General features: G+C 36.5%; 1 protein-coding gene across 1 annotated transcript; it reads left to right on the plus strand.

Moving 5' to 3' along the window:
- Window positions 1-1,386: 1,386 nt before the first annotated feature.
- Window positions 1,387-25,620, plus strand: si:ch211-217a12.1 (alanine aminotransferase 2-like). Its single transcript, XM_048186100.1, has 12 exons — window positions 1,387-1,542; window positions 5,989-6,169; window positions 12,286-12,375; window positions 12,464-12,572; window positions 14,947-15,080; window positions 17,346-17,589; window positions 20,512-20,591; window positions 20,681-20,817; window positions 21,474-21,648; window positions 21,744-21,899; window positions 23,147-23,259; window positions 24,369-25,620. Exons 2-12 carry the CDS (start codon window positions 6,032-6,034, stop codon window positions 24,457-24,459), a joined length of 1,467 nt encoding a protein of 488 aa, XP_048042057.1. The 5' UTR covers window positions 1,387-1,542; window positions 5,989-6,031; the 3' UTR covers window positions 24,460-25,620.
- Window positions 25,621-26,279: the final 659 nt, after the last annotated feature.

Here is a 26,279-nt window from a genome sequence, read left to right on the forward strand (position 1 = left end):
TGCAATTGGGAAATGATGAACGCTACCTTGGATGTGTCGGTGGGGTAGAGGTGCGGTTGCATCTCCAGGACCAGTGCACACTGCAGGAGGAAACCGCTGCAGTCCTCCGCCGATCCTGAGTAGGGCGCCGGTCTGGCCATGGGACTGGCGTGCGCTGGCGGAGAGGGACAGGTGACGGTGTTTGCGGAAGTGATGGCTGGTGATGGTGGAGGTGCGCTGGAGGTGAGAGCTCATCGGAGAACATCTACGAGCTCTTGGAATGGATCCGGGGAACTCATACTGGCCTCGCGCTGTTATGGTCCGGTCTTCTGTTACAATACAGAAGGGACAGAGACAGTCTTTAACAGGAGATGGAGCTTTATTGAGAACCAGTATGAATTGTGGCAGAAGTGCAGGTGAGTAATAAGTGAAGCAGTGCAGATTCTTGAAGTGCAGGGTGATGATGGGTTCCTTTGTGGTTTCAGGTGGAGTCGAACTTGGAGATGGAGACAAAGGAGACGCTGGTGACGAGGAGCACTCACACAGAGAGGAGATAACACACGAGGAGAATACTGGAGACAGATAAGTAGATCACTGGGAGTCCTTAAGGTAAGCATACAGGTAAGTTAATGCAAACAAGACCAGACATCGAGTGGTGTGTGTGAGTGCTCTTTATGCTGGAAGTGATGAGGTACTTAATGAGGTGCAGGTGTCTGTGATCAGTACTCTGGTGACTGGGTGCGCTGTGATTGGTGGGCGGTGGAGCCTGACGTGTCTGTGACAACAATGTGTTACTATATTTTAAGACCTTTTTGAATCATGTCCAAGATTTGTTTTGTGTTTATTGGCAAGTGCCACAAAAGCCACCAAGTTTCATATCATTCTAATGAAGTAAAAAAAGCAAAAAATTAAAAATTTTTTTTTTAAATGACCGAACAGTACCAGAGGGTTAATAAATCCTTGCCTCAGCTCTCTCTTTCCATGCCATGACTAATACTTGACAGTCAGCAAATGTTGGTTGCTGTGTGTTATCTTTACAAAGTGGTCCCTGTGTTTTAATGGCTCATGTTTGAGCAACAGCTGTTAGCCCTTAGCATTCCTAAGGTCTCTTGTTGAATGGTATTTGTACGGGTTGTACAGTGGAATGCTAAGGGGTTAAAAAAAAGACATGTAATATGGTGTATGGTAGGCTACAGTAAGTTTATGCTGATGGACTACAGCATTTGTACATTTTGTCAGAGTGCAGTGCGTTCTTTTCAACCAAATGTCATCTGGGTCAACATCACATGTCTACAAAGATCATGACATGTCCACAAAGATCAAATGTCACTTTCTCCTGAGAAGGTACAATCCAAAGAGGCCAGTGTCAACTTGGAAATGTCTTGGAAACTTTCCTTGAATAGAACGGAATGAGAGGGGTGGGCAGAAAAAAGATCTGATGTTATATATGAACACAAGGTCATTGGTGGAGCTGTTATTCAAACTGTGAACAGAAGAGAGGGAACAAGAGTGGATTAAAGAACTGGAAGACAGAGATTAAAGGACCAAAGGATATCAAATAAGGTACTGTGTGATTTTTTTTTTTTAAATATGTACTTCAACCATGAGTTGTTTGCATCTATCTATCTATGTGAGGGAAGAACAAAACACTAAACTAAACTAAATTATTTAGGAAAAAAGGCAAACTACAGCTACAGGTTTTATTTCATTATGCAAAAACAAATCCCTTGAAAAACAAAAAGCTTACAGGAAAAAGCATACACTGACTACAACATAATCAGTTATGAATTTTTCATTGGTTCTCTCTTGTTTTGGCATGTGTTCATAGTTTCTTTGTATGCCAAAAATTATATATGCACAATTTGGCATAATTCATTGTGTTATCACAAATAAAAACAATTGACTCCAAGCATGCAATATGCTTACAAAATCTTTAACACATTTTTAATCATATTTAAAAAGAGGTTGAAGATGTACATATTTTTTAGGCTGGACATCACTTTTGGTCACTACTGTAGAATGTGTATCACTCTAGCTCTCTGTTGAAAATGAATGGAATCATGTCACTTTGTCATTGTGTCATCTAAGTAGGCTACTCAGTGTTTTTTTTGTGTGTGTTTTTTTATTGCTTTAAACAACAAAAATACAACATATATTTTGGAGCCAGGGGAGCAAAGAACACACATATTACAGAAAAAAAGAAAAGAAAAAAAAATGCATACACAGAAAAACAAGACCTTACTATCATTCAAAAAGTTTGAAGTTATTACACAGATAAACAGTTGTTATAGCTTTTCCATTATTACTATACTGAATAGTGGACAAGTACTTTTCAAATTCTTTAAGAACTACTGAGAAAAGGGGCTTTTTGTTAGAAAACTTACACTTATGAATGTGAAATTTGACTAATAAAATTAACAGATTAATTACAAAAGCTTCCTTATTCACCCTGCTATCATACTTTATAAATCCAAAAACTACATTTTCAAAAGTAAAGAGTACATTTTTCCTAATAAACAGAGATACATCATAGCATAGCTTTTTCACAGTAGGCTGTTCAGTGTATTGTCATGAGGGACAGGGATGTGGTCTCACTTCCTGAACTGCAGTGTTTAAAAAAAATAAAAAAAATTAATTAAACCTTCAAAATTATCTAAATCTTTTTGTCTCCTTCCACAGAATTCAAAACAACAACACTGAAAATGTTACAAAAATGACCTGTTAACCCAAACAGTATAACTAACTTATAATGGAAAGTACCTTTTACTCAAAATATGCCAAAAAGTTTAACTTGGCTAACTAATATTTTTGAGTTCTTTCAACATCTATCAGAGATTTAAGTTAACACTAAATATTTTTGTTTGAGTTTTTACTACTCCGCTTAAGTTTAGAGTTCAGGGAACTTGAAAAAAAAAAAGAAAGAAAAAAAAAGATTCAACCATAACCAAATATTTTAATGTCAAACATACGCCCTCTAGTGGCGGTTTTTTTAAAAAACAAAACAAAATGTGACGTCATTGCTAAAGGCGCATTCAGACGCTTTCATATATTTTAAGTAAACTGAACTGTTTCATTGTTTCAACTTATTTCTTTTTTAGGTTTAATTGAAACTGGGCTGTGTTTTCTATTTCCCAGCATGCTATGCCCATGGCACTCGAAAGGGAGAGTAAATGCTAAAAATTAAAGTAAATGCTTTTTTTTGTGCAAGATTAATGTTAAATGTGAGATTTAGTAGTGATTAATGTTTTGTTACGCTGATTCAGAAGAGTTTCTGTTAATGTGGGTTTTTGGAGAGTTACCATGGTGACAAGCGGTGCATGCGGTTCGGTTTACATAGTAACAAATTAGCCTTTTCTGAATTAGCTTGTTAAAGCTACCAAATTTTACACTAATAAAAGTATTTAAATTGGTGTTACATGATAATTTTAAGATGAATGTATGAGTACCGAAACATTTCAAGGTAAGAACAATGAGTAGCACGGGGCTAACCCGGGGTTACACACATGGTTTAAATATATCCACACACGCTAGCATGAAGAAACTTAACGTATTTACTAGATCGACAATATATAGAGAAAAAATTGCGCCAAAATTCAGAAATCTTTGGGAGATATCACTGAACATTAATAATAGCAAAAGTAAATTCATTACTTAGGCTAATTTTTCATCTATATTTTTTGTGTTTATTTTAAATTAGACAAATCTGATATTATTTTAATCTCCAATCAATTGTGTAGCAGTTTGGGTAGTTCTTTAAGGCTTCATAACTATCAGAAGACACTAACCAGGTTTAAATTCCAGTTGCGCAGATAGGGTTCGTTGTAAAACTGCGTTACAATGTGCCCCGCTATTGCAACGCTATTCTATACAGTTACGATACAACTGGCATAATCAACTTTTATGAATTTCTGTTGATAAACTATGGAAAAAATTTGAATAAAGACTGAGAGGAAGAACCTGAACATCCAGAACATATTATTTCAAGAAATGTTCAGCATTAGTACTGGCTCGTCTGTTTATCTCATGTTCTGTGAGAGCTGTGAGTGGAGGGAGGGGAGTGTTTTTGTTCAGCTCTGTGTTTTTCTGAATGTCTAAATATATTTCTTCATCTGTTTGCCTGTTTTGTTTTGACCAGTGCTGTAGAGCTGTGTTTTACAGAGTGTTCATTGTCAAACTACAAAATTATTTAAATTTGAATTTCTAAAAAAAATGCTATTATTTTATGTGAAAAAAATAATTATTGTCTTTTATTGACAAAATATTTGAATTATTGTATATTTTTTTAATTCAATCACATAACATTTTTAGCCGTCAAATGGTCATGTTACAACATGCCCCATCACATGTTACAATGTGCCCCACCTATGGGGCATGTTGTCACATTTCACTTCTCTTCTTTCAGGGTAAATAAAGAAAAAAGTATACACTGTATTAATGAAACAAAGCCACATATTTGTACCAGACACGTGTCCTAAGTAGATTTACACAGTAACACCTTTGTTAATGAATAACTACACAGGAACAAATGAGTAATACATTATTAACACTCTAGTAACTACTATTAACTAACAAGAAACTGAAAGTAATAGTGCTTATTTGAAGGTTGTAGTTCACTATTAGCTAATCAGTAACTACTGTTTTTTCATACCTCCCAGAGAACTACTAAGAACTATGTTTTCAGGTTCATAATTAACATGAATGATGCACAATGTATAATTAATTCTAAAGTAAGGTCATGGTAACCCACTAGTAATGACTGAAGTATTACTTAAGAAGGAATTACTAATTATTTAGATCAGTATTCTAAATTGAAAAACATGATAACTCTCTAGTAACTACTGAAGTCATTGTAAACTTTTGATGTTTTTGTATATTTTTGTACAGTTTTGTACAGTAATTCCTTATGATGTATTTGGTAACACTTAAGTAATTACTAGTGGGTTACTGTGATCTTCACTTTAGAATACTGATCCAAATAATTAGTAGTTCCTTTAGAAATATGTAGTAACTTTTGAGTTACAAAAACCTCAAAAGTCTACAATGACTTCAGTAGGTACTAGAGAGTTATCATGTTTCTCACTTTAGAATACTGATCCAAATAATTAGTAATTCCTTCTGAAGGATTTGGTAATACTTCAGTCATTATTAGTGGGTTACCATTTTCACTTTAGAATTATGTGTAATTATACATTATGCATTATTCACATTAATTATGAACCTGTATAGTAGTTCTTAGTAGTTCTCTGGAAGGTATGAAAAAAATAGTAGTTACTTATTAGCTAATAGTGAACATACTAATTCATTAATCAGAGTTACTTGTTAGTTAATAGTAGTTACTAGAGTGTTAAAAATGCATTACTCAATTGTTCCTGTGTAGTTATTCATTAATGAAGGATCAGTATTCTAAAGTGTTACCAATTTACACAAACTGAGAAAGTCAAAAAGCGTTAGGTTGTGCCCCACGCTGCCAGTTCTGCTTACCTGAACTTTTAATTTTTTTAACTTAAAAAATTTGAGGTGACTGATTGTACTTTAGTGTACTTAAAACTGAGTGTACTTAAAACTTTGAGTTGCATTAAATTAAGATGAATAAAACACTAAATATATATTTTGATTAAAATAATGTTTATTTGGAATTTACAGTTATTCAAAAAACTAGCTATGCTACTGATGATATTTAAGTTTGCAAACTTAAAAAAAATAGAGGTATTTAGTTTCCTCAAATTTTTTGAGTTAGTAAAACCTTAAAAATCGTAATTGTTTTTTAATCGTTATTTTTATTATGGGGCTGCAGTTTGAGCTAATTTTGTATTATTCAAAAGTGTACATTAAACAAGGATTTGAGTCTTCTTGCATAATAAATTACATAGGCTATTAGACTGTTTTATGGTCATTGGAAAAACTACCACAGCTGTCACTGGTCTCCTCCTCCTCCAAAAAAAAAAGTGCATGCCGTCCCTGATTATGCTGTCTTATTTGAGTATTGCACGTCTGTTCTGTTATCTGCAGGTTTACACCAGAAATTATCTGAAGCAGAATACACAGAGACACTATGACTGAAAACGGTTGTGAATACCGTGAGAGGGTGCTGACGATGGACACTATGAACCCGAATATTAAACGCGTGGAATATGCTGTTCGGGGTCCCATAGTCCAGAGAGCAGTTCAGATCGAAAAAGAACTCAAGATGGTGAGTGTCGGTTCATTTACTCATAAAATCATTGAAATTTTATTGGCTGTTCACAAACAAAGCATATTCTTATATCTTGCTGTCAGAAACAGCTATGCAATGCAATCAGATCACAAATTTGTTAAAGCTTTTAAAAGTCGACGTGCTGTCTTGAAAATACTAACTACATAATGCACACCATACAGCCTACAGTTTCTTTTTTCAAATGTATGAAAACACTGATGACATGTAGGCTACAAGCGATTCACATAGTAGCCTTAGCCTATGACCTCAATGCAGGTTTAGTTCAGATATTTTAGTTATCATAACAAAAATAATAATTAGTTATTATTTAAATCAACTTTAGATGTGTTAATGATAAGTATGTCAAAATCCATTGTGTAACATCCTGAAAGAATAAAATGCAGCCTGAAGGAGCATTTGAAAGAAAGAAATACATTTCCTACTAATGACTATTGAAAAATAAGATCAATAAAACTTTATTAGACATTTTAAAGTCTGTGTGTGAAGTTGTTGAATGACTGGACAGAGGCAGCAAGGCAGCTACAAGTTTCAGACACAGCAAATGAGTCAAGGAGATACTACTGTTTTCAGTGTTGGCGCGATTGGTTTGCAGTAAATTCTGTTATTAAATCTCTGCAAGTGCTGTGAGTTTGAGAAGCATTTATAAAGCTGTTGTTCAGTGAAAGAGAACTTTTAATAACACCTTTTTACTCTATACTCTCTATAAATTTATAATGTCAGTAGAGTGTTTGAAATAACTTCCTTTTGTGATTTGATGTGGCCTCTTATTACATAATGAGGTAGAAAATATATTATTTATTATAAATATATTATATAAAGGCTTTTTTTTTTATTAATATCGCATTCTACTTTATAAAAATACCAGAGATGTCTTAGAAAACAGAAATATATTTTTCACAGGTGCGAGTTGTGCGACATTTAATCAGTTTGCAGATACCATAGAAATGAATGATAGGTGCCATGAACTGAATCATACTTGTCGCAAAATTGTGATAAGCTGTTTTAGATAGTGAATCTTCTCCTCCACTGACATCCATTGCCGAAAACGGAGTGTCTATTTACACTAAGTGCAAATAGCATCCCTTGTTGGCAAATGCTATTTACACTAGCTCTGCCCACCAATGTCTGGTTGGGTCACTCAAGTTTTAAAAAAGATGTACAGAATTCAACGTTTGCAGTGGCGCAGCAGTAGCAAATAAGGCTTGCAAACCTGGCTTTTAACGTGATTGACGTGGATTCAAATCCGCCTTTTGCAGAGATAGCATTTATTTTAATAAAAATTAAAATAATGCTCTAAAAGTAGAAATAAACTGTGAACGAGTGTTTAATAATATTAAAAGTGTTTATTAGGTAGGATTAGGGGAAGGTGTAGGAAGGGTTTTTATTCTCCCAATGAGGCAGCATCTATTTAATAATTTTAATAAATATAATCATTTACACTCTATGATATTATTGCATCCTGTTAATGTACAAAAATACTGAGGTGCAAATAGTATCTGCCAATATAAGTGAAGTTAATAAACGTAAGTTTGTATGCCCATCTAATCTTCCAATTAATACCAAGGTATAAAACCAGCATCTTTCTTCTTCCTTTTGTTAGTTCTTTCGGCATCCCTCCTCCTCCCCTTCTCCTCCTTTTTGTACAATTTTGCCTGTTATGGGGGGGCAATTGGTGCTCGAGTAGAATATCCTCTCCGAGCCCCTCTATAGCAGACAGCAAGCCAAATCTGTTTACCACTTACGCTAAGATTATATGGACACACAAACTCGTGAAAGTATAGATAGCATCTAATTACTATTTACTTTTATTGCAAAGAACTGATACTTTTACCTGGTGTAAATAGAATCTATCGCTATTTTCACCTAGTCTAAATCGCATATTGTTAAGAAAATGCTGCTATTCTCACTTAGTGTAAATAGCATCTACAGCTATTTGCACTTAGTGTAAATAGCATATATCGCTAAGAAAATATGCTATTTTCACTTAGTATAAATAGCATCTGTCGCTATTTGCACTTTGTGTAAATAGTATGTATCTATAAAAACAGCATCTGGTCTCCTTTCCTGCATACAGCAGCGTTACGTTTTTTTTTTTTTTTTAGATGTTGGATGGCTAATGTTGGAGGCTTGCCTTAAAGCAGCTTTGCTTTGCTTTGTGCCCTTTTGGCATTGAGTATGAATGAAACATACATTACATGTGTTTATTGCTCAATAATGCTCATTTCTCCCTATTTTGGGTAAAAATAGGAAAAATATATTTTTTAAAAAGCCCTGAGGTATATTTTTTAGTAAAGGCATCTGATGAGAAGTGTAGTTTTTGATTTTGCATACCTCCTAACAAAAATTAAGAAATTGTCACTATAAGATGTTTTTTATAACAAAACAGGGGTCAAAACTTGAATTTCAAGCCTTAGACCTTTCTAATGATTTATAGTTTAAGATTTAAAATCTAAAATATATAGTTGTTTAAAATAAAAAAAATTATAGGTTAAGAAATAAAATAACTTTTTAAAATGGCAATGGCAGCATACGTACTATATATTTTTATGTTTACTCTCTATATTTTATGTTTTTGTTTCATTAGATTGCTTGAAAGCTAGACATTTGTGTGATATCCCTGCAGTGTTCTAGAAAGCAAACGGTACAGTTTATCTTTGTTTGTTGGCTGTCAGACAGTTTCTCACAGATGAGGATTTCTTATCTGCTGCAAGCACGTTCTATAACATGTATGACTCCTCGTGCTTCTTACATATTTTATTTTTTAAACATATCTTGTGTGATTATTAAACATTGATACACATCATATTTTATGGATCAACAATTTTTATTAAAACAATGATTATTAAAACACTTTCTGATCCCACGGTTTCTCTTGAAGCCAACACAGAAGTGACTTAAACTGCAATTCATTGACTGGCCGCTAGAGACAGGCTCCAAAAGGAAGTCAAATCTTCTCTCCTAAAACTGCTGCACTCTTTTGAAAAATTATACTTTGGACGCAAGCTCATTTGTTTGTTAGAGTCCAATGTATACGATCGATCGCGTACAGTTTTACAACATAAACGCTGCTCAGATTGCATAATTTCTTGAATTATGATGGAGAACAGATCGTTCAAAAGAAATGCGATGAAAACAATGGACAGTATATCAATATTTCATGGATTTAATGCTTTTCTGGACAAAAAGTGCTGTTGGATGTTTTTCAATGGATGCTCATGGACATTTTAAGTGCGATGGATTGGATTTATCTCACGATCGCTATTTCATTACTAAGGTATGAAGTCCCATTTTGATTTCGCGTGTTGTCATTTGCAAATTACAATATTACTGTTGCTGGAGCATCTATATTGTAAAACAGACACCGTAGATTGACAGTAAACCTTTAGAACTTTCAAATGATAACTTATCTTTATTAATATTTTAGATAGTATCTAAGATAGATAGATAACTCCTTAGCCTGAGCTAACTTGGTGACGTCGAGCTAGCTTTCAGCAACTAGGCACCTGTCCTGCCTCTTTGCCCATTTTCAGTTATCTGGAAGTGATGCGCAGTGATGGGCTGCCAAGATGGTGATGGCCCGCTATAGGCTTCATGCTCTTCAGAAACCTATGGGTGGCGTCACTGACACTACGTCCATATTTTTTTACAGTCTATGGTCCCATCCCGATTCTTTTCCTCCACCTGAAGACGTGAAGACAACACCGCCCATGATTCTGCAAAATTAAAGCGTCATCAAGCTATGCCTTTGTTTTGAATAAGTGACCTCTAGCGGCGAAAATGTACATATTGTGCCTTTAATCAAATTTGCCTAATTTACAGTTTTACAGATATTATTTCTCCCTTTTTATTAAGTAAATGTTTAATAAATTTATGTTCAGAGGAGATGCACTCATTTATGCTGTGTGCTATATAGATTAAGAGCTGGAATATATATATATTTATATTAGGGCTGTCAATAGATACTTTTTTTTTTTTAATCACAATTAATCACGCACCCTTTTATGCGATTAATCGCGATTAATCACACACTTATGATGAAATTATGCATATACCATTTATTTATGTTTAAAGTCCATTTTGCCATCATTGCCTATATCCAGCAAGTAAACCATCATTTTGAAGTGTGATTTTCACAAAACAGGACAGTTGCAGACTCCAAAAGGACCATATATTCCATATAATTCATACATTTATGTACACCAAAGCACCCATAAAAAAAAAAAAATAATAATAATAATTCACAGTGTATAATATGTGCGACAATAAAGAGCTTGTTTACATTTTAGAGAATTCAAGTTGCGATGCTGAACAGGAGCACATGGAGATGCCAAAAAACCTAAACCAACAGCCCTGACCTGCATATATACTAAAGAACACAGCAACATACACAGGACAAATATTATCTTGAATGTTTGTGAAAACAATGTGAATATACTGAAATGTGTCTGTGCATAAATACACTGTGCGATCAGTGCGTCGAGAATGCTCATACATGATTTGTTTGCGCATCAATATACGACTCCTGTACGTCACCGCAATCGTCTTTTCTTGGATTGCATTCGTCATCCATCAAAACTTTTATAGCGAGACGCTGGTTTGCTTTATCCAGCCGAGAAACATAGTTTGCATATCATCTGGCCATACAGCGGTGGGATGTTTCGATGTTCCATTCAGACAGGAACATCATGCTCACCAATCAATTATTTGATCAAAATTACTGTAAAAACAGGAATATTGTGAAATATTAAAATGTAAAAATACCTGTTTTATATTTTAGTATATTTTAAAACATAATTTATTCCTGCAGACTCAATTTTCAGCAGCCATTACTCCAGTTTTCAGTGTCACATGATGCTTTAGAAATCATTTGAATATGCTTATTCGCTGCTTAAGAAACAATTCTTCTTATTATCAATGTTGAAAACAGTTGTGCTGCTTCACACACACACACATATATAATATAATGTAATATATATAATTGTAATGAACTGCTCTGAGACTTGAAGGTTGAGGATCCAAACGCAGTATTTATTCAGAGGGTAATCCACAATCGTAATCCAAAAAGCCAGGCAAAGGTCATTCACAGGAGTGGGCAGTCCAAAGAAAGATAAAATCTAGGGCACTGGCAAAAACAGGGAAATCCAGATGTAATACAATGTAGTGATGTGATATTTGAACCGAGGCTTTGGAGCTTGTGTCGAGCATAAATGGGCGTGCCAGATGAAGCCTCGATTTGAGGCTTGTATTGGTAACGTAGAAATCACGTGACCAATGACAAACAAAGCCTCACTCATTCTATCCAATCACGTGCACAGTTATCTTTGCGTGTCAGAAATGAATTTATCACAGAGAGAAATTCAACACACACATGCACTGTGAGGTTTTTATTTGAGCACATAACGTGAAACTATCTATGGAATGTGTGGTAGCTGCTTTGTCCGGCAACCTTCTTTCACAGGGTTTTGGCTGCTTTATTTTTTACTAAACACCAGATGACGATGTTTTTGACACTCTTGAAGCTTTGACTCTTTTCCCATAAAAATGAGGGGAAAGCCTCGGTGCTTCATGAGGCTTCATTTGCCCATCACTAATACAATGAGACCGAAAAACCAAGACATGGGAGAAACAAGATATAAAGGCTCAGAAATACAGTAAATACAGACATGCAAGACCTAGCAAAGAGTGACTGAAAGAACCAGGTTTATATAGACAGACACTAACAAGGAAATGAGCAACAGCTGAATGTAATCATGGTTGATAAGTCCAGGCAGTGGGTTACGGGAAATGGAGTCCATGATAGTAAGGCAGTAGTCTGGGGAGGAGTGCCCTCTGGTGGCTATAAAGAGCACTCCAGCTAGTGATCATGAAAATAATATAATATAGTACAATTTAAATATAATACAATAACATGTGTGGACCAGAAAGCTTTGTTTTTAAGATAACGCAATGAATTCTTTTAAGAAATAGTTGGATGAAAATTCTGTAATTGTTTTAAGAAGCCCAGTTGTAAATCTTCTGTACTTTTTTCTGTTTCTCTCTCTTTCATTCTCTTTGTTTTCCTACCTTTCCCATTAACTGCTCCATCAACGTAGGGCGTAAATAAGCCATTCACAGAGGTCATTAAAGCCAACATCGGTGACTGCCACGCTATGGGCCAGAAACCCATCACCTTCTTCAGACAGGTGTGTTTACAAGATATTGTGCATGTCATGCTGTATTCTGAGCAGTAGTTTTTGTACATACTGTACGTATGCTCCATTTATTTGTCAGGTCTTGGCATTGTGCTCTTATCCAGATCTTCTTGAAGACAGCAAATTTCCAGAAGATGCCAAAAGTAGAGCACACCGCATTCTCCAAGCTTGTGGTGGAGGAAGTCTCGGTACTGGAAAATGCTTTCAATTAGATGTTACATACTTTAAATAAACATGAAACCAAATTTACCAAATTTACCTATTCTCAAAACACTTTGGGCCCTATTTTAACAATCTAAGCACATGGTCTGAAGCACATGGCGCAGGTGCACTTAGAGCATGTCCGAATCCACTTTTGCTAGTTTAAGGATGGAAAAAATGGTCGGCGTGCCAGCCGCATGGTCCAAAAGGGTACCTAATCTCTTAATGAGTCATGGGTTTGTTTTGGGCATAATGTGCAATAAACCAATCAGAGTGTCACCTCCCTTTGCCTTGCACCATGGCGGATTGCTATTTACATGGCGTAATATAGACACCCTCAACCTGACTGTTGTGTGTGAATTGCCACGATTGGTCAAATAATTAGCCAATTTCGACTGAGGGAGCCGACTGAGGGAGCCCGGCGAGGCCAAATGGCCGATGGTCCATGCTGGAATCGTGGGCGGCAGAGGCGTAGGCGAGGGAGTCTGGGAGACGGGTCGAGGAGAAGCGACGTCCGCCGAGGTCGTAGCATAACTGTGGGCTCCTCTTATCCAGGCGAAGATGCCTCCCAGCTGGCCCGAGGTAGATCCATGCCACTGAGAGGGAAGATGGATCTAGAAGTACTGATGGGAGATGTTGATGAATGGGTAAAGGGAATGGCTGAGGGCTGAGGACCATAGAGGATGGCTAAACATAGTCCAAAGAAAAGGGTTATGTCCTCTAAGTTGGTCTGATGAGGTGGTGGGAGAGGGAGGCAGGGAGGGACTGAGGGGACTGACAGGACTGAAGATGAAGAATCCATAGATTGAAGGGCTGAATGTGGCAGGAGGGTGGGCAGGGCTCTCCTTGCCCTTGCACTTCCTTGGGTGATGCAGCTGGCACGCACACCTGGTCAGACTCGCACATCTCTGGCTCCACGGCAATGTTGGGCATACACATCCTCAATGGCGTGGGTTTGCGGCGGAGAAGGCTTGAAGTCTGCGGTGGGCTCAAACTGTTTGACTCCGACCGTAAGGTTCTGGCTGGGCACCGGGGTTGGAGTGGGGCTGGTGGTGCCCTCAAGGAGGTTCCCCGGACAACTGCTCTCGGGTGGCGATGTTAAGTCCTGCACGGTAAAAACGTGCAGAGGCAGTCGTCCAGGAAGGTTGTCTGAGGTACCAGATCCAGAAAATCTGTTAAATGTTCCTCGAGGGAGTGATCTCCCCACTCAAGGCAGAGAAGCTTGACAGCAGTTGAAGAACACAACAGGCAATCTCGAAAGATGGAAGAAATAACCCAAGGGTAACAGCAAAAGATAGCAGAAAACTCTTTGTTCATCCTATCACAATCAGAAAAACACTGGCCAAGAATGGTGTTCATGAAAAGACAACATGAAGGAAACCATTGCTGTCTAAAAAATATTGAGATATGTCTCATGTTTGCCCAAAACCACCTGGTGTTTCCGCTTCAATTCTGAAAAAATGTTCTGCAGACAGTTAAGATAAACGTTTACATTTTTAGCAAAAATGCACTATGATCTGTTTAGAAGGGAAAAAAGGCATTGCACACCACCTACAAAACGTTTTCCCAGCTGTGAAGAATGGTGGTCAAAGCATCATAGTTCACACTGCTTTGCTGCCTCAGGGCCTGGACACTTTGCAAACATTAAAGGAGCAATGAATTTCAAAAGTATATCAAGAGATTTAACAGAAGAATGTTAGGACACAGTTCATTACTTTTAGCTTTAGAGAGGGTGGGTGATGCCAACAAGACAGTGACCCAAATCACAAGTAATATCAACTAAAGAATGGATGAAAAAGAGTCCTGACGTTAAGCCTATTCAGATGCGGTGACATAACCTAATGAAGGCTGTGCTTTCAAAACACCCAGATATATTGATAAACTGGTCCACTGGGAGGGATGGTCCAAAAAAGTCTTTTTTTCTGAGAGTGTGGGTCATGAATACTTTAATAGAATGGTAACACTTTACAATAAGGCTGCATTTGTTAACATTAGTTACACACATAAGTAAACATGAGCTAACAATGTAAAATACTTCTAAAGCTACTTCTAAATGTTAATTTCAACATTTACTAATACTTAATTAAAATAAAAAGTTGTATCTGTTAATAATATTTAATGAACCTGAGCTAACATAAACTAACAATGAGCAGTTGTATTTGTTTTAATTAACTAACATTAATTAACTAAATGTTTTAATCAATAACTACTGTAACAAATGTTTTGCTTATTGTTAATGTTAGTTAATGCATTAACTAAAGTTAACCTATGGGTTACCAACAGAATACTTTAATAGACATTGTGTTTGATACAATGATCAAGTTGTTTTAATTTTAACAGTTTGCTTTTTGGATCTCTCAGGTGCTTACAGTACTAGTCAGGGCATTGAAATGATTCGGCAGGACGTTGCTCGCTACATTGAACGGCGAGATGGAGGAATCGCATGTGACCCTGACAACATTTACCTCTCAACAGGAGCCAGTGATGCGATCGTGGTAAGCATATACAACAAACAGACTACAAGAAAAGTGAAGACGAAACAAAGCTAAAATGTAACATTCATTTTGAAAAATGTGGCATTATGGGCATTGAAAAGCGTTTGTGCCATTTCCTCTGCGTGCATCAGGATTTATACGAAATAGATATGTGCATCATCCACACACACTGGACAAAGGATGTCAAATTCATTGCCACAGTCCTGCGGAGTTGAGGTCCAAACCTGCTCCAACATTCCAGCTTGTAGTTTTCAAGTTATTCTAAGTATCTTGATAAGGTGGTTAAGATATGTTTAATCAGTAGAACTAACTTTCACAGTGCTGTGGTCCTAAACTAGCAAAGTTTGACACCTTTGCCTAGGACTGTGAATGACTTTGATGAGCCCAGTGAACAAGTAACAAATTTAAAAGAAGGATTCACAACAATGCTTTTATTGAATTTGCTATGTTTAAAATAAAAATGCAACCCTCTTTAATGGAGTTTTGTAGTCTTCATCCAGGCTTCAATCCTCAATTCTGATTGGCTGGAAGGTGTGCAATAAAACCGTTCCAGTCAGTTTAATCACTGTTTAAAATTAATTCACTGCCTTCACTGTAGCACAAGCACACACCTACAGACAGTCACTCACACACACACACACACACACACACACACACACACACACACACACACACACACACACACACACACACAGAGGTCATACAGCGCACACACAGAAACATTCAGGAGTGCAGGAACTTATTGTCAATACTGCCTTGTGATTTTATCAATAAAATAGCTTCTTTATTGAAAAGCTACATTATATTTCTCAGCAACCAGGTGGTAACATTGCTGTTTTTTTAAGTAATTAAGTTCACTTTCAATCTCTTACTCTTGTTCATTCAAATAAATGTAATCCTATATTTTACTTCAGAATTCTAGATCTACCTGTACATTAAGTAACTAATGAAAATAAACTGTTATCCATCCAGTCAGATTTTGTGTGGCAAACATCAGAAATAGCTTCTAATGTACTAAGGTTAATCCCCCGAAACTGTCGAATCGAATTTTACAGCATTCCGGTTAGGGTTTATGTTCACACATAAGGCTCTCTGATAATTTTCCAGAATCAAAGATCAATGTGAACATATGATTCCCAGCATTTGCTGGCAGCCATGCTAGACCATGGTCCATCATATTACAAATTGCGTGTGTGTCTAGACTCCCAAATAATAATAATAAAATAATAACCAGTAATAAATAATAACCAGTACAGATGGCTCAGCATTTATTTGTGCATTAAATTAAACTTATTGCATGATATTTGCATATTTGTGGATTATATTATGAGCAGAACAATGTTTATTTGTGCATTTTTCGAGATGGTCCTCACTGCAGAACACAAGATCCAGGGGGTGAGGTTGGATCCAGATCCAACTCCTCCCACTTTACATATCCCTAAACCTACCCATCTCTGCCCCCTGGATCTAAACCTACCCATCTCCACCCCCTGGATCTGGATCCAACTCCTCCCACTTTACATATCCCTAAACCGTCTCCGCACCCTGGATCTAAACCTACCCATCTCCACCCCCTGGATCTGGATCCAACTCCTCCCATTTTACATATCCCCAAAACTACCTGTCTCGGCCCCCTGGATCTAAACCTACCCATCTCCACCCCCTGGATCTGGATCCAACTCACACTTTACATATACCTTAACCTACCAGTCACCGCCCCCTGGATCTCTTGTGTTCTGCAGTGAGGGGCTACTGCTTTTTCCCCTATGTGTCGAGGTTTATATTATATTATATTATATTATACTAATTACATTAGTACACACTTTTCAATGCCCAAAATGGCCAGTAAAAATATCCAAGCATCTTTAAAATGATAGATTTACATTAGGAGCAAATCATATAGACACAGACAACATATCTGCATGGCAATGTACATAAAGGGAATCATATGCCAATTAGGTAATGGGAATAAAAAAAGGAATTGTCAGCTCTGTATGTATGGTTATTTCATGAAGGAGACAGTGGGGCATAAAGCTAATTTGTGTACGCATTTCCATTAATAGTGATTTATAATGTAAACTTGCATAAATTCTGGTGTACAAATGGCTTTATGAAAACTTATGTGTGTATTCATGAGATAATTTTATGATTAAATCTACGCAAAGTTTTATTCATATTTATTCACTCTTTATATTTTTGATTGTCATTGCATTAGAGAATGGAATATCAGAATTAGTTTTAAATATCTGTGTTTGTCTGTGTCAGACCATGCTTAAGTTACTAGTGTCGGGGGAAGGAATGTCTCGTACAGGAGTGATGATATCCATCCCTCAATACCCGCTGTACTCCGCTGCTCTGGCTGAGTTGGGTGCTGTGCAAATCAGTTACTATTTGGATGAAGATAATTGCTGGAGTTTGGACATCAATGAGTTACGTCGAGCCCTGCAGGAAGCAAAGAAACACTGCATCCCTCGAGCACTGTGCATTATCAATCCTGGCAACCCCACAGGTGTGACGACAAATCTATCAGCTTTTGTTATGGTGGCCAGATTTTGGTTTGAAATATAAGTTATTTGATATGAATCACTTTTTTATAGCTGCTGCCTTAAGCCTGTAAAGCCCAATAGCTGTGCTGATGGAGTACAACGGCATTCCTGCTCATGTGATATTGTTTATTATTGAATGGAAATAGCATAACATTGTTACAGTATGACTTAATCATTTGGCTTCTTGATATTGCAGGACAACATACAGCAGTGGCCAAAAGTGATGTCCGGCCTAGGAAAGTTGACATCTTCACCCTTTATGCTGACCCTTATATTATTAAAAATTTGTGGTTTTTCATAGTAAAATAAAACCTGTAGCTGTGGCTTGCCTTTTTTTTTGCCAAATGTATAGGGTCGTTAAAAACAAATATCCCCTCTGGACATCACTTTTGGCCACTACTGGTCACTGTGGGTGCTTCTCATTCCCTTCAAATTGTGCATCCTCATTTCCTCACTCTTTCATCTTCGAGTCCATGATGAAGGATGTATAAGAGATGAGAAGTGAGGAAACACTATAGTCTCTTTTTGTTGAAACACAAATGCCTGAAATCGGAGGCAAATTGGTCCTCGTTCACGTGAGTGACAATAGCGTAGTGTGTATTATCAAAGACGCATTCTGAGAGAAGTGCCAGTGCATCGCCAATGCCTGTGAGATCTCTTGAACAAAAACTCCTGTCTCACGCATGATTTTACATTATTTCCTCTATCACTTTCTCACATATGATTGGTTGTGAAACATAGTTTGTAGACCAGAGAGAACTTGTTGACGATTCTTCCTGTTGTGTAATGTGAAAATGTTGTGTAATGTGTGACCCCCTGTCGCCGATCTGTTGTGTAATATGCCCACAATACCAACTAAATGGTACCCCAGACTACGGTGAGTGAACTGAAGGGGACATGTTTGGTTCACTCCATGTTATATTATTATAGGCCAGTGGTGTGCGGTGGTGTTTTAAAATGAGAAGGCAAAGTCCTCAATTTTTTTATATATCAAATGCAAATTTATGTCCCTGTTACACAATTTTCCTGGTTAAATACGCATTACATAAAAAAGAGAGACCAAATAAAATTCTATTTTGCATTTTTACACTATGTAATGTTCTGTTTATTAAAACCAAGCATACATTTCATCAAGTTAGTGTTTTTAAGCATTTTTACATTTATTCCAAAATAATAACTAACATTAGTTCACAAAAAATATATGGTAACACTTTAGAATAATGGTCATTAGTTAACATTAGTTAATGTATTAACTAACATGAACTAACCATGAGCAGTTCATTTGTTACTGTATTTGTTCATTTTTGTTAACATAAGTTAATAAAAATACAGCTGTTCATGGTTTGCTCATGTTAGTTTACGGTGCCTTAACTAATGTTAACAAGATTTTAATAATGTATTAGTAAATGTTGAAATTAACATTAACAAAGATAAATAAATGCTTTATAAGTGCAGTTCATTATTAGTTCATGTTAACTAATGTAGTTAACTAATGTTAACTAATGACCATTATTCTAAAGTGTTACCAAATATATATATTTATATTTATTTATATATATTATTTGTGAAATAATATTCAGCTTTTCTTTTTAATAGTCATTTTATTTTCAGCAGTCATCAAGCTTGTACACACTGGTCAGTGGTCACAGACACGAAGATGTACCTTTTATTTCACCATGCTGATTGCTCACTAAAACCGCATGCTTTAGGGGTTCTGCTTTATTTCTATGTGATCAAGGGAGGCACGAGAGACGCGGACTCCCCGCTGTAACTTGTAAAAACAAGTGACTTTTACACTTTTTAATGTCAAATTTGTTTTATTTTTGTAATATCGATTATTTTCTCATCCAGTTTTTTTGAGGAGGCACTGCCTTCCTTGCCTCCTCGGAGGAAATGCCCCTGTTATAGGCCTATCCATTTCTGATAATTCCAGGTTGCTATGGTAAATTTTACAAATACATCTTCCTTTGCCCACTGCTCCAGGTGTGTATTCACGGTGTGTGTGTTCAATACTCTTCAATACTGCTGTGTGTGTGCACTTGGATGGGGGAAATACATAGCACAAATTCTGAGTATGGGACACCATACTTGGCTACACACGTCGCTTCACTTTGATTCCTCTGTCTTTGTTTCTTTTCCTTGCATGCCTCCTTCACATTTTTGGAGGAAGGAAAGGAAATGTTGCACAATTTAAGAAATGAGAAGCACCCTGGCTGAATATGTAAATAATGGTTTGTTTCCACTGAGCGGTACAGTACAGTATAGTACGATTTGGGATGGTAAACCCTGATCAATTTACTGTTGGCGTAAATTTTGGTGGTTTCCACCGCCAACAGTACCCTTACTTGATAGGCATGGTGTATGCTGGTAAATAGTGATCGACATCATTCTCGCAAGAAGAAGAATGCGACACAGTACGCAACAATGCAGGCCATACAGCAGATCTTTTTCTTGCTTCTCGGCATGTGGTTGTTTGTTTGCTGCACACCGACATGGTATGGTGTTTCTACTGAATATTTAAAAAATGGCCATTCCCCTTGTAGCACTTGCAAGTGATGATCTCTGTCAACCAATTAATGTTCTGCAGTGAGTCTAGCTCCACCCTTTAGGTACTGGTCTACTGTGCTAGATACCCCAATGGAAGGGTCCCAAAAAAATGGTAAGGTACGGTCTGGTATTTTGGTACCATTCACTTCTGACAACTTCTGACAATCGAAACGGAAATAATTCGCATAACGCGCACTGTACTGTACTGTATCGTACCGCTCGGTGGAAATGAGCCATAAGAAGAAATAATTGTTGTTTTAGTTGTGAAGGCTATGAACAATCATTGGGCTTGAAAACATCAAAATAATCTGGCAACGCTGCTTTCCTTTATTCGACAGGTCAAGTGCAAAGTCGGCAGTGCATTGAAGATGTGATCCAATTTGCTGCGTCAGAAAACCTTTTCCTTATGGCTGACGAGGTGCATTTGTATGATAGGCCTATACATATGGTTTTTAAATACATAAAACACATAATGATAATATTTTCAATATGCCCTACTTTATCCAGGTCTATCAGGACAATGTTTACGCAGACGGGTGTAAGTTTCACTCCTTTAAGAAGGTGCTGTTTGAAATGGGTCCAGAATACTCAGAGAAAGTGGAACTAGCTTCGTTTCACTCAACGTCGAAGTGCTACATGGGAGAGTGAGTGTCCAAAACAAGAGATGTGCAAATAATCTTCATGTTATTTGGAAGAAGTATTCCATTGATAGTGTTATAGAATTTAATGAATCTGGGTCCAGTTTGGACTCCTCTTAATAACTTTTTTTACTTCAAGGGTTAATTCAGCTAAAAATGAAAATTCTGTCATCATTTATTCACCCACATGCCATTCCAAATCTATAAGACTTCTGTTTATCTTTGGTATACAAGGAAAGATATTTTGAAACCTGAGAGATTTCTCTTTCAGTTGAAAGCTTAAGCCATTACACCAAAAGTTGACACCTCAAAAGGTTCAAGACATCTGGAGACATGATTGCTTTATGCTGAACAGATGAATTTAGATTTTATTTACATTTAAACACTGATCAACACAAATACGAAGAACTCATCAAATCAAATTCAAAGCTCAAACACACTTACTTGTTCCAGGACCGGTGAGGTTTGTTCTTGAGTGTCACACAAGCACATTTGAGCACGTTGTTGTTCCTCCATAAGTTGAAATGAAGGTTATGAGATGATGTGGAAAGAGCATACACAGATATTGTTAAAGTAACTATTTGGTTTGACCAAATAGTTGTGCCCTAAAATAGATCAAGTAAATAGTTAAGCTCTAAACCTGTCTGTCTTGCTTCTTGAAGGTGTGGTTTTCGTGGTGGTTATATGGAGGTGGTAAATCTAGACCCTGAGGTGAAAGTTCAACTGACTAAGCTGGTATCTGTGCGGCTATGTCCTCCGGTGCCTGGTCAGGCTCTTCTAGATGTGGTGGTCAATCCACCTCAACCAGATGAACCCTCATATGACACATTCATCAAGGTCTATACCGTCCCATTGATTGTTTCCTCTGTACCAGTTAAGAAACTTATTTGGCAAAGAAGAAAGTAATTAAACCTTTTCTCTATTGTCTTCAGGAACGCTCAGAAACTTTGGCCACACTGGCAGAGAAAGCCAACATGACGCAAGAGATCTTGAATCAAGTACCAGGAATAAAATGCAACCCAGTGCAGGGTGCAATGTACACTTTCCCATGCATCCACCTCCCACCAAAAGCCATCCTGGAGGCCAAGGTAGAATCGGCCTGTGTTCAGTTAAATCTAATTATTGTTCTTTTTTATGGGCATCTCTAACGGTGTTAATTTCAAAATATTTCCCCATGCAGACTTTGCATTGAGTCTGTTTGTTAATGTAAATTTGCCAAGTTAACTAACAAACAGCTGCCTGGTTCGAAAGTGATTGTGTGCGCTGTGCTTCATACATTCAGCACTAATGTGCTGTAATGTGACATTATAACATCATAACTACCCTTTGCAGTGGCTTGATTGGGATTCATAGGGCATATTCACTTTAAAGGGATAGTCCTCACTATCCCATGACTCACTTTAAAGGATAGTTCACCCAAAAATGAAAATTCAGTCATCATTTTTTTTTTTTTTTTTTAATATTTTAAATATGAGGGAAAAACAAAACACTGTGCTTGGTTAAGCTGTTTATCTTACAAAATAATTTTATTAATAATTATTATTTGACAAAAAAAGGCAAACTACAGCTAGCCTACAGGTTTTATTTTACTATGCATAAAACGAAAATGCATAAAAAGCTCACAGGAAAAATCATACAATGACTACAACATAATCAGTTATTAATATGTTGTTGGTTGGTTCTCTCTTGTTTTTGCATATATTCATAATTTCTTTGACAGCCTGGTCAAAAATTATGTCCATACAATTTGGCATGTTTCATCATATTATCACACACAATTGACTCCAAGCACATACTTACAAAATCTTTAACAAATTTTTAATAATATTTGAATAAAGGGTGAAGATGAAAATTTTCCTACAGGCCGAACATCACTTTTGGCCACTACTGTACATGGTTAGAAGTGTGTTGATGTTTATTTGTTAAAAATACCTTGTGTGTGTAACATATTATGTATGTGTGAGAAATGGCCTATGCACTTTTTGTCTCTTATTTTGTGAATGCCCCAGAACACAAATCCATTTTTTAGGCTTTATTAGTATAAGACATGCAAAATATTTTAGTGAAGCAGAATATTATGCTCATGTCAGTACAACGTTAGAATCAGGTAAAAAAATTGAGCACTTATATTGTGAATATGAGAAGATGGTTTACATTAAGACCTACACATAAAAAGTGAAATGACAGTGAGTTAAAGTAAATTATAGCAATATTTTCTGTGTTAAACCATTCCTTTCATTTTTTTTTTTTTTTTTTTACTTGGTTGAATTAAACTATCATAAAATGAAACCAAAATCTAAAACTAACCAAAATCCCCTATCCCCTCAAATTTTAGGAGAAGGGACAATCTCCAGATATGTTCTACTGTATGAAGCTTCTGGAAGAAAAAGGCATCTGTTTGGTTCCCGGCAGCGGCTTTGGACAGCGAGATGGCACCTACCATTTCAGGTTACTCTTCCTTTATACAATCAATATTAATAAAATCAGCCACTGATATGTTCATGTTTGGTTATTATAATTAACAGTGAATTAACATCTGAAACAGTTATTTGAAACAGTGAATTGAAGTCTGCGTGGGTTTCCTCTGGGTCAACCACCGGTTTCCCCTACAATCCAAAAACATGCAATATAGGTGAATTGGAGATGCTAAACTGTCTGTAGGCGTGTATGTGTAAGTCTCAAGCCATGTAATGAGGGTTGGGGAAAGACATGGCTACCTACCCAGGAAAAATCATTCCCAAGAAAATTCATGGACAGTCTCTCGTGTATGGCAAGAGATGGCCATAAAATGTGGTGTTTGGTATGTGTGTGAATGATAATTCATTTCCCAAATTATGATATTAATTAAGTCTGTGTAAAGTGTATCATATTCCCATAACAAAAATCATATCTACTCAGCGAAATCGGGAAAATTTAGAAACGTGACTTAGAACACGATGTGTCGATTAATATGAAGGTAGGGAAAATAGTTACGCCCTGAGCTAAATACAATGCGCCCTGAGCTGGCCCACTGTCGGGCCAAACCATTGCTTAATGGTTCCTGTACATGCTGATCCAGCCCAGCCAGTATGTTTTATTTTTCACTGTTGGGCTGACAACAGAGCTCTTTGGAATGTAATACAAATGTGTCAGTCGTTGCCTTGGTAACACAAGAATATAGATGGTATGAGATGTAAATATTGACTGCATTATGGAGGATGATCAGATATTTTCATTATTAACTTGTGTTTACTTCGCTCAAATAGCGACAAATGCTGTCAATCTAAATATGTGGCTATGCACAATCTGCATTTTTCCTCATAGTCACACAGCCTGTTTAGTTAGGAACTATAGATACTATTAAAGGGTTAGTTAACCCAATAATGAAAATTCTGTCATTAATTACTTTAATGTCGTTCTATACCCGTAGAAGACCTTCGTTCATCTTCAGAACATAAATTAAGATATTTTTGATGAAATCCGATGGCTCAGTGAGGCCTCTATTGCCTCACTGAGCCACCCCATCAATCCCTTTGTTCATTAACTGTGTACCTGTTTTGTGCATTCTTCTCCTACAGAATGACCATCCTTCCTCCAAAAGAGAAACTGAAGATAGTGTTGGCCAAGATTAAGGAGTTTCACCAGCATTTTACGGACCAATACTCTTAACCCTGGCCATCTCATTTTCTTAACCAAATCCCCAATTTCACACATAAAGCTACATCACTTTTGAGATGTGCTCTGGGTAAATACCTGCAATGCGAACAAAGTCCTATCTCACAGCAAAATGTGAGGTGAACGCGAGCCATGTGGAGAGGATGGTATAGTATACCCCCACTTTGAGTGTAGTCACAGGCTCTTTCATAAATGGCAATGTCAAAGGCTTTTGGGGACAAAAAACTAACTTACATTTGTGGTGAACAATGAAAATATTGATGCTATTTTACTAGTAGCATTTTAACACATAATTTTGTTAAGATTGATTCTTTTATTTATTGAATGTTTGTTTGCTGTATTCTTGCAGTGTTAAGAAATGTAATATTGTGAAAATGGAAAAGACAGTCTGTTAGCAAAATATGATTACAAAATATGATTGTGCAGTTGGTTAATATATATGCGTAAAGATGATAAAAATAAATTAAATGTACAAATGAATGAATTAAATACTTTACAAAAAAATATTTTTTGAGCATGTGAACAGTGGTAAGAACACACCACGCATTGCCATTGCCAGCATTTCTGCCACACTCTTGGGGGGAAAAAAACAGTCAGTGGGGTTCAATATAGACCGTTAGGGTTCTTTAAAGAACCCTTTAGGCAAAAAAGGTTCTATAAGGAGAAATGTCTTAAATGATTACATAATACTTTCATGTTTAACATGTTAAATGTATTTTTTTCTATTGATTTTAGAATGTTTACAAGCTGTTTATTTTACAAAATTTAATCAAAATGAATTAAAAATAAATCCAATTTATTCAATGATGGGACTGGGAACCAGAGGTGTAAAGAGTACCATACTTGAGTAAAAGTACAGATACCTTAGAGTTAAAAAATGGCTCCTCAATATGACGAAGAAGTAAAATAAGGTTAAGTAAAATTAATTAGTGCCTACTTGCACTGGATGTTCTTGTTTCAGCCTCATCACTGGCTGCAGGCATGTCCTCAACTCATAAATGAAACACCTGTGATTTAGCAACTTCCTGCTAATGCACTCACATTGGCGTAAAGCCTTGTTGACAAGTTTGGGTGAATAAGGGCAAAACGCACTGTAGATGGCGATATCACTTCTTCTGTAGCAGAAATAAACTTCTCATTCACTTTCAAAACCGATAGTTGAGCTATCTAGTGGTATCATTTGGGATTCATTGCTTTTAATAAACCAAGCAAACAGCCAGTGGTCATCTTAACTCACCTCACACCACAGGAAAATCTGATAATATAATCTGTTGATCAATCAAGATAATCAGGACTTTACCTAGGATTGTTGGAAGCAGAGAATTGGGCCCAAAATCATGTGTGTGCCTTAAGCCTTCACTACTATACTTAAAGGCATAATATGTAAGGTTTTGTATTAAAATATACAAAAACCACTAGAACAGTTAAATATTTTGTTGACTTGTGTACTTTATCTCAGATGTTTCCAAGAATGTTTAAATCCAGAGAAAAAAGCAATTTTGCCTATCAGTGACATCATACCTGCGTTACCCTCAATTTCCTCAGTTTTATTTTGTATTTTGCTCAACATGTTTAGTCTTATTGTTTGAATCTCGTTTTCTTGATTTTCTGCAACTGCATGTTTTCACCATGCCTCAGAGAAAAACACTATTTTTTCAAGTGGCTATCATAGCATAATCAGATGCAGCTTTATTTTAGTAACAGTAATATATTTTCTCTGTCATACAGTATGTTTAAAAATTAATTGCATGCCATTTATCAACAAAAGCCATCCAGCATTTATTAATGATATTCTAATATCGGTCTAACTTACT

Source organism: Megalobrama amblycephala, linkage group LG3 (genome assembly GCF_018812025.1).
Source record: "Megalobrama amblycephala isolate DHTTF-2021 linkage group LG3, ASM1881202v1, whole genome shotgun sequence".
Taxonomy (NCBI): domain Eukaryota; kingdom Metazoa; phylum Chordata; class Actinopteri; order Cypriniformes; family Xenocyprididae; genus Megalobrama; species Megalobrama amblycephala.

Excerpts from the sequence above, each read along its gene's own strand:
- si:ch211-217a12.1 (XM_048186100.1), top strand. The coding sequence starts at position 6,032 with ATGACTGAAAACGGTTGTGAATACCGTGAGAGGGTGCTGACGATGGAC. Across the intron at positions 6,170-12,285 it reads TCGAAAAAGAACTCAAGATG|GGCGTAAATAAGCCATTCAC; the intron begins GTGAGTGTCGGT and ends CCATCAACGTAG. Across the intron at positions 12,573-14,946 it reads TTGTGGTGGAGGAAGTCTCG|GTGCTTACAGTACTAGTCAG; the intron begins GTACTGGAAAAT and ends TGGATCTCTCAG.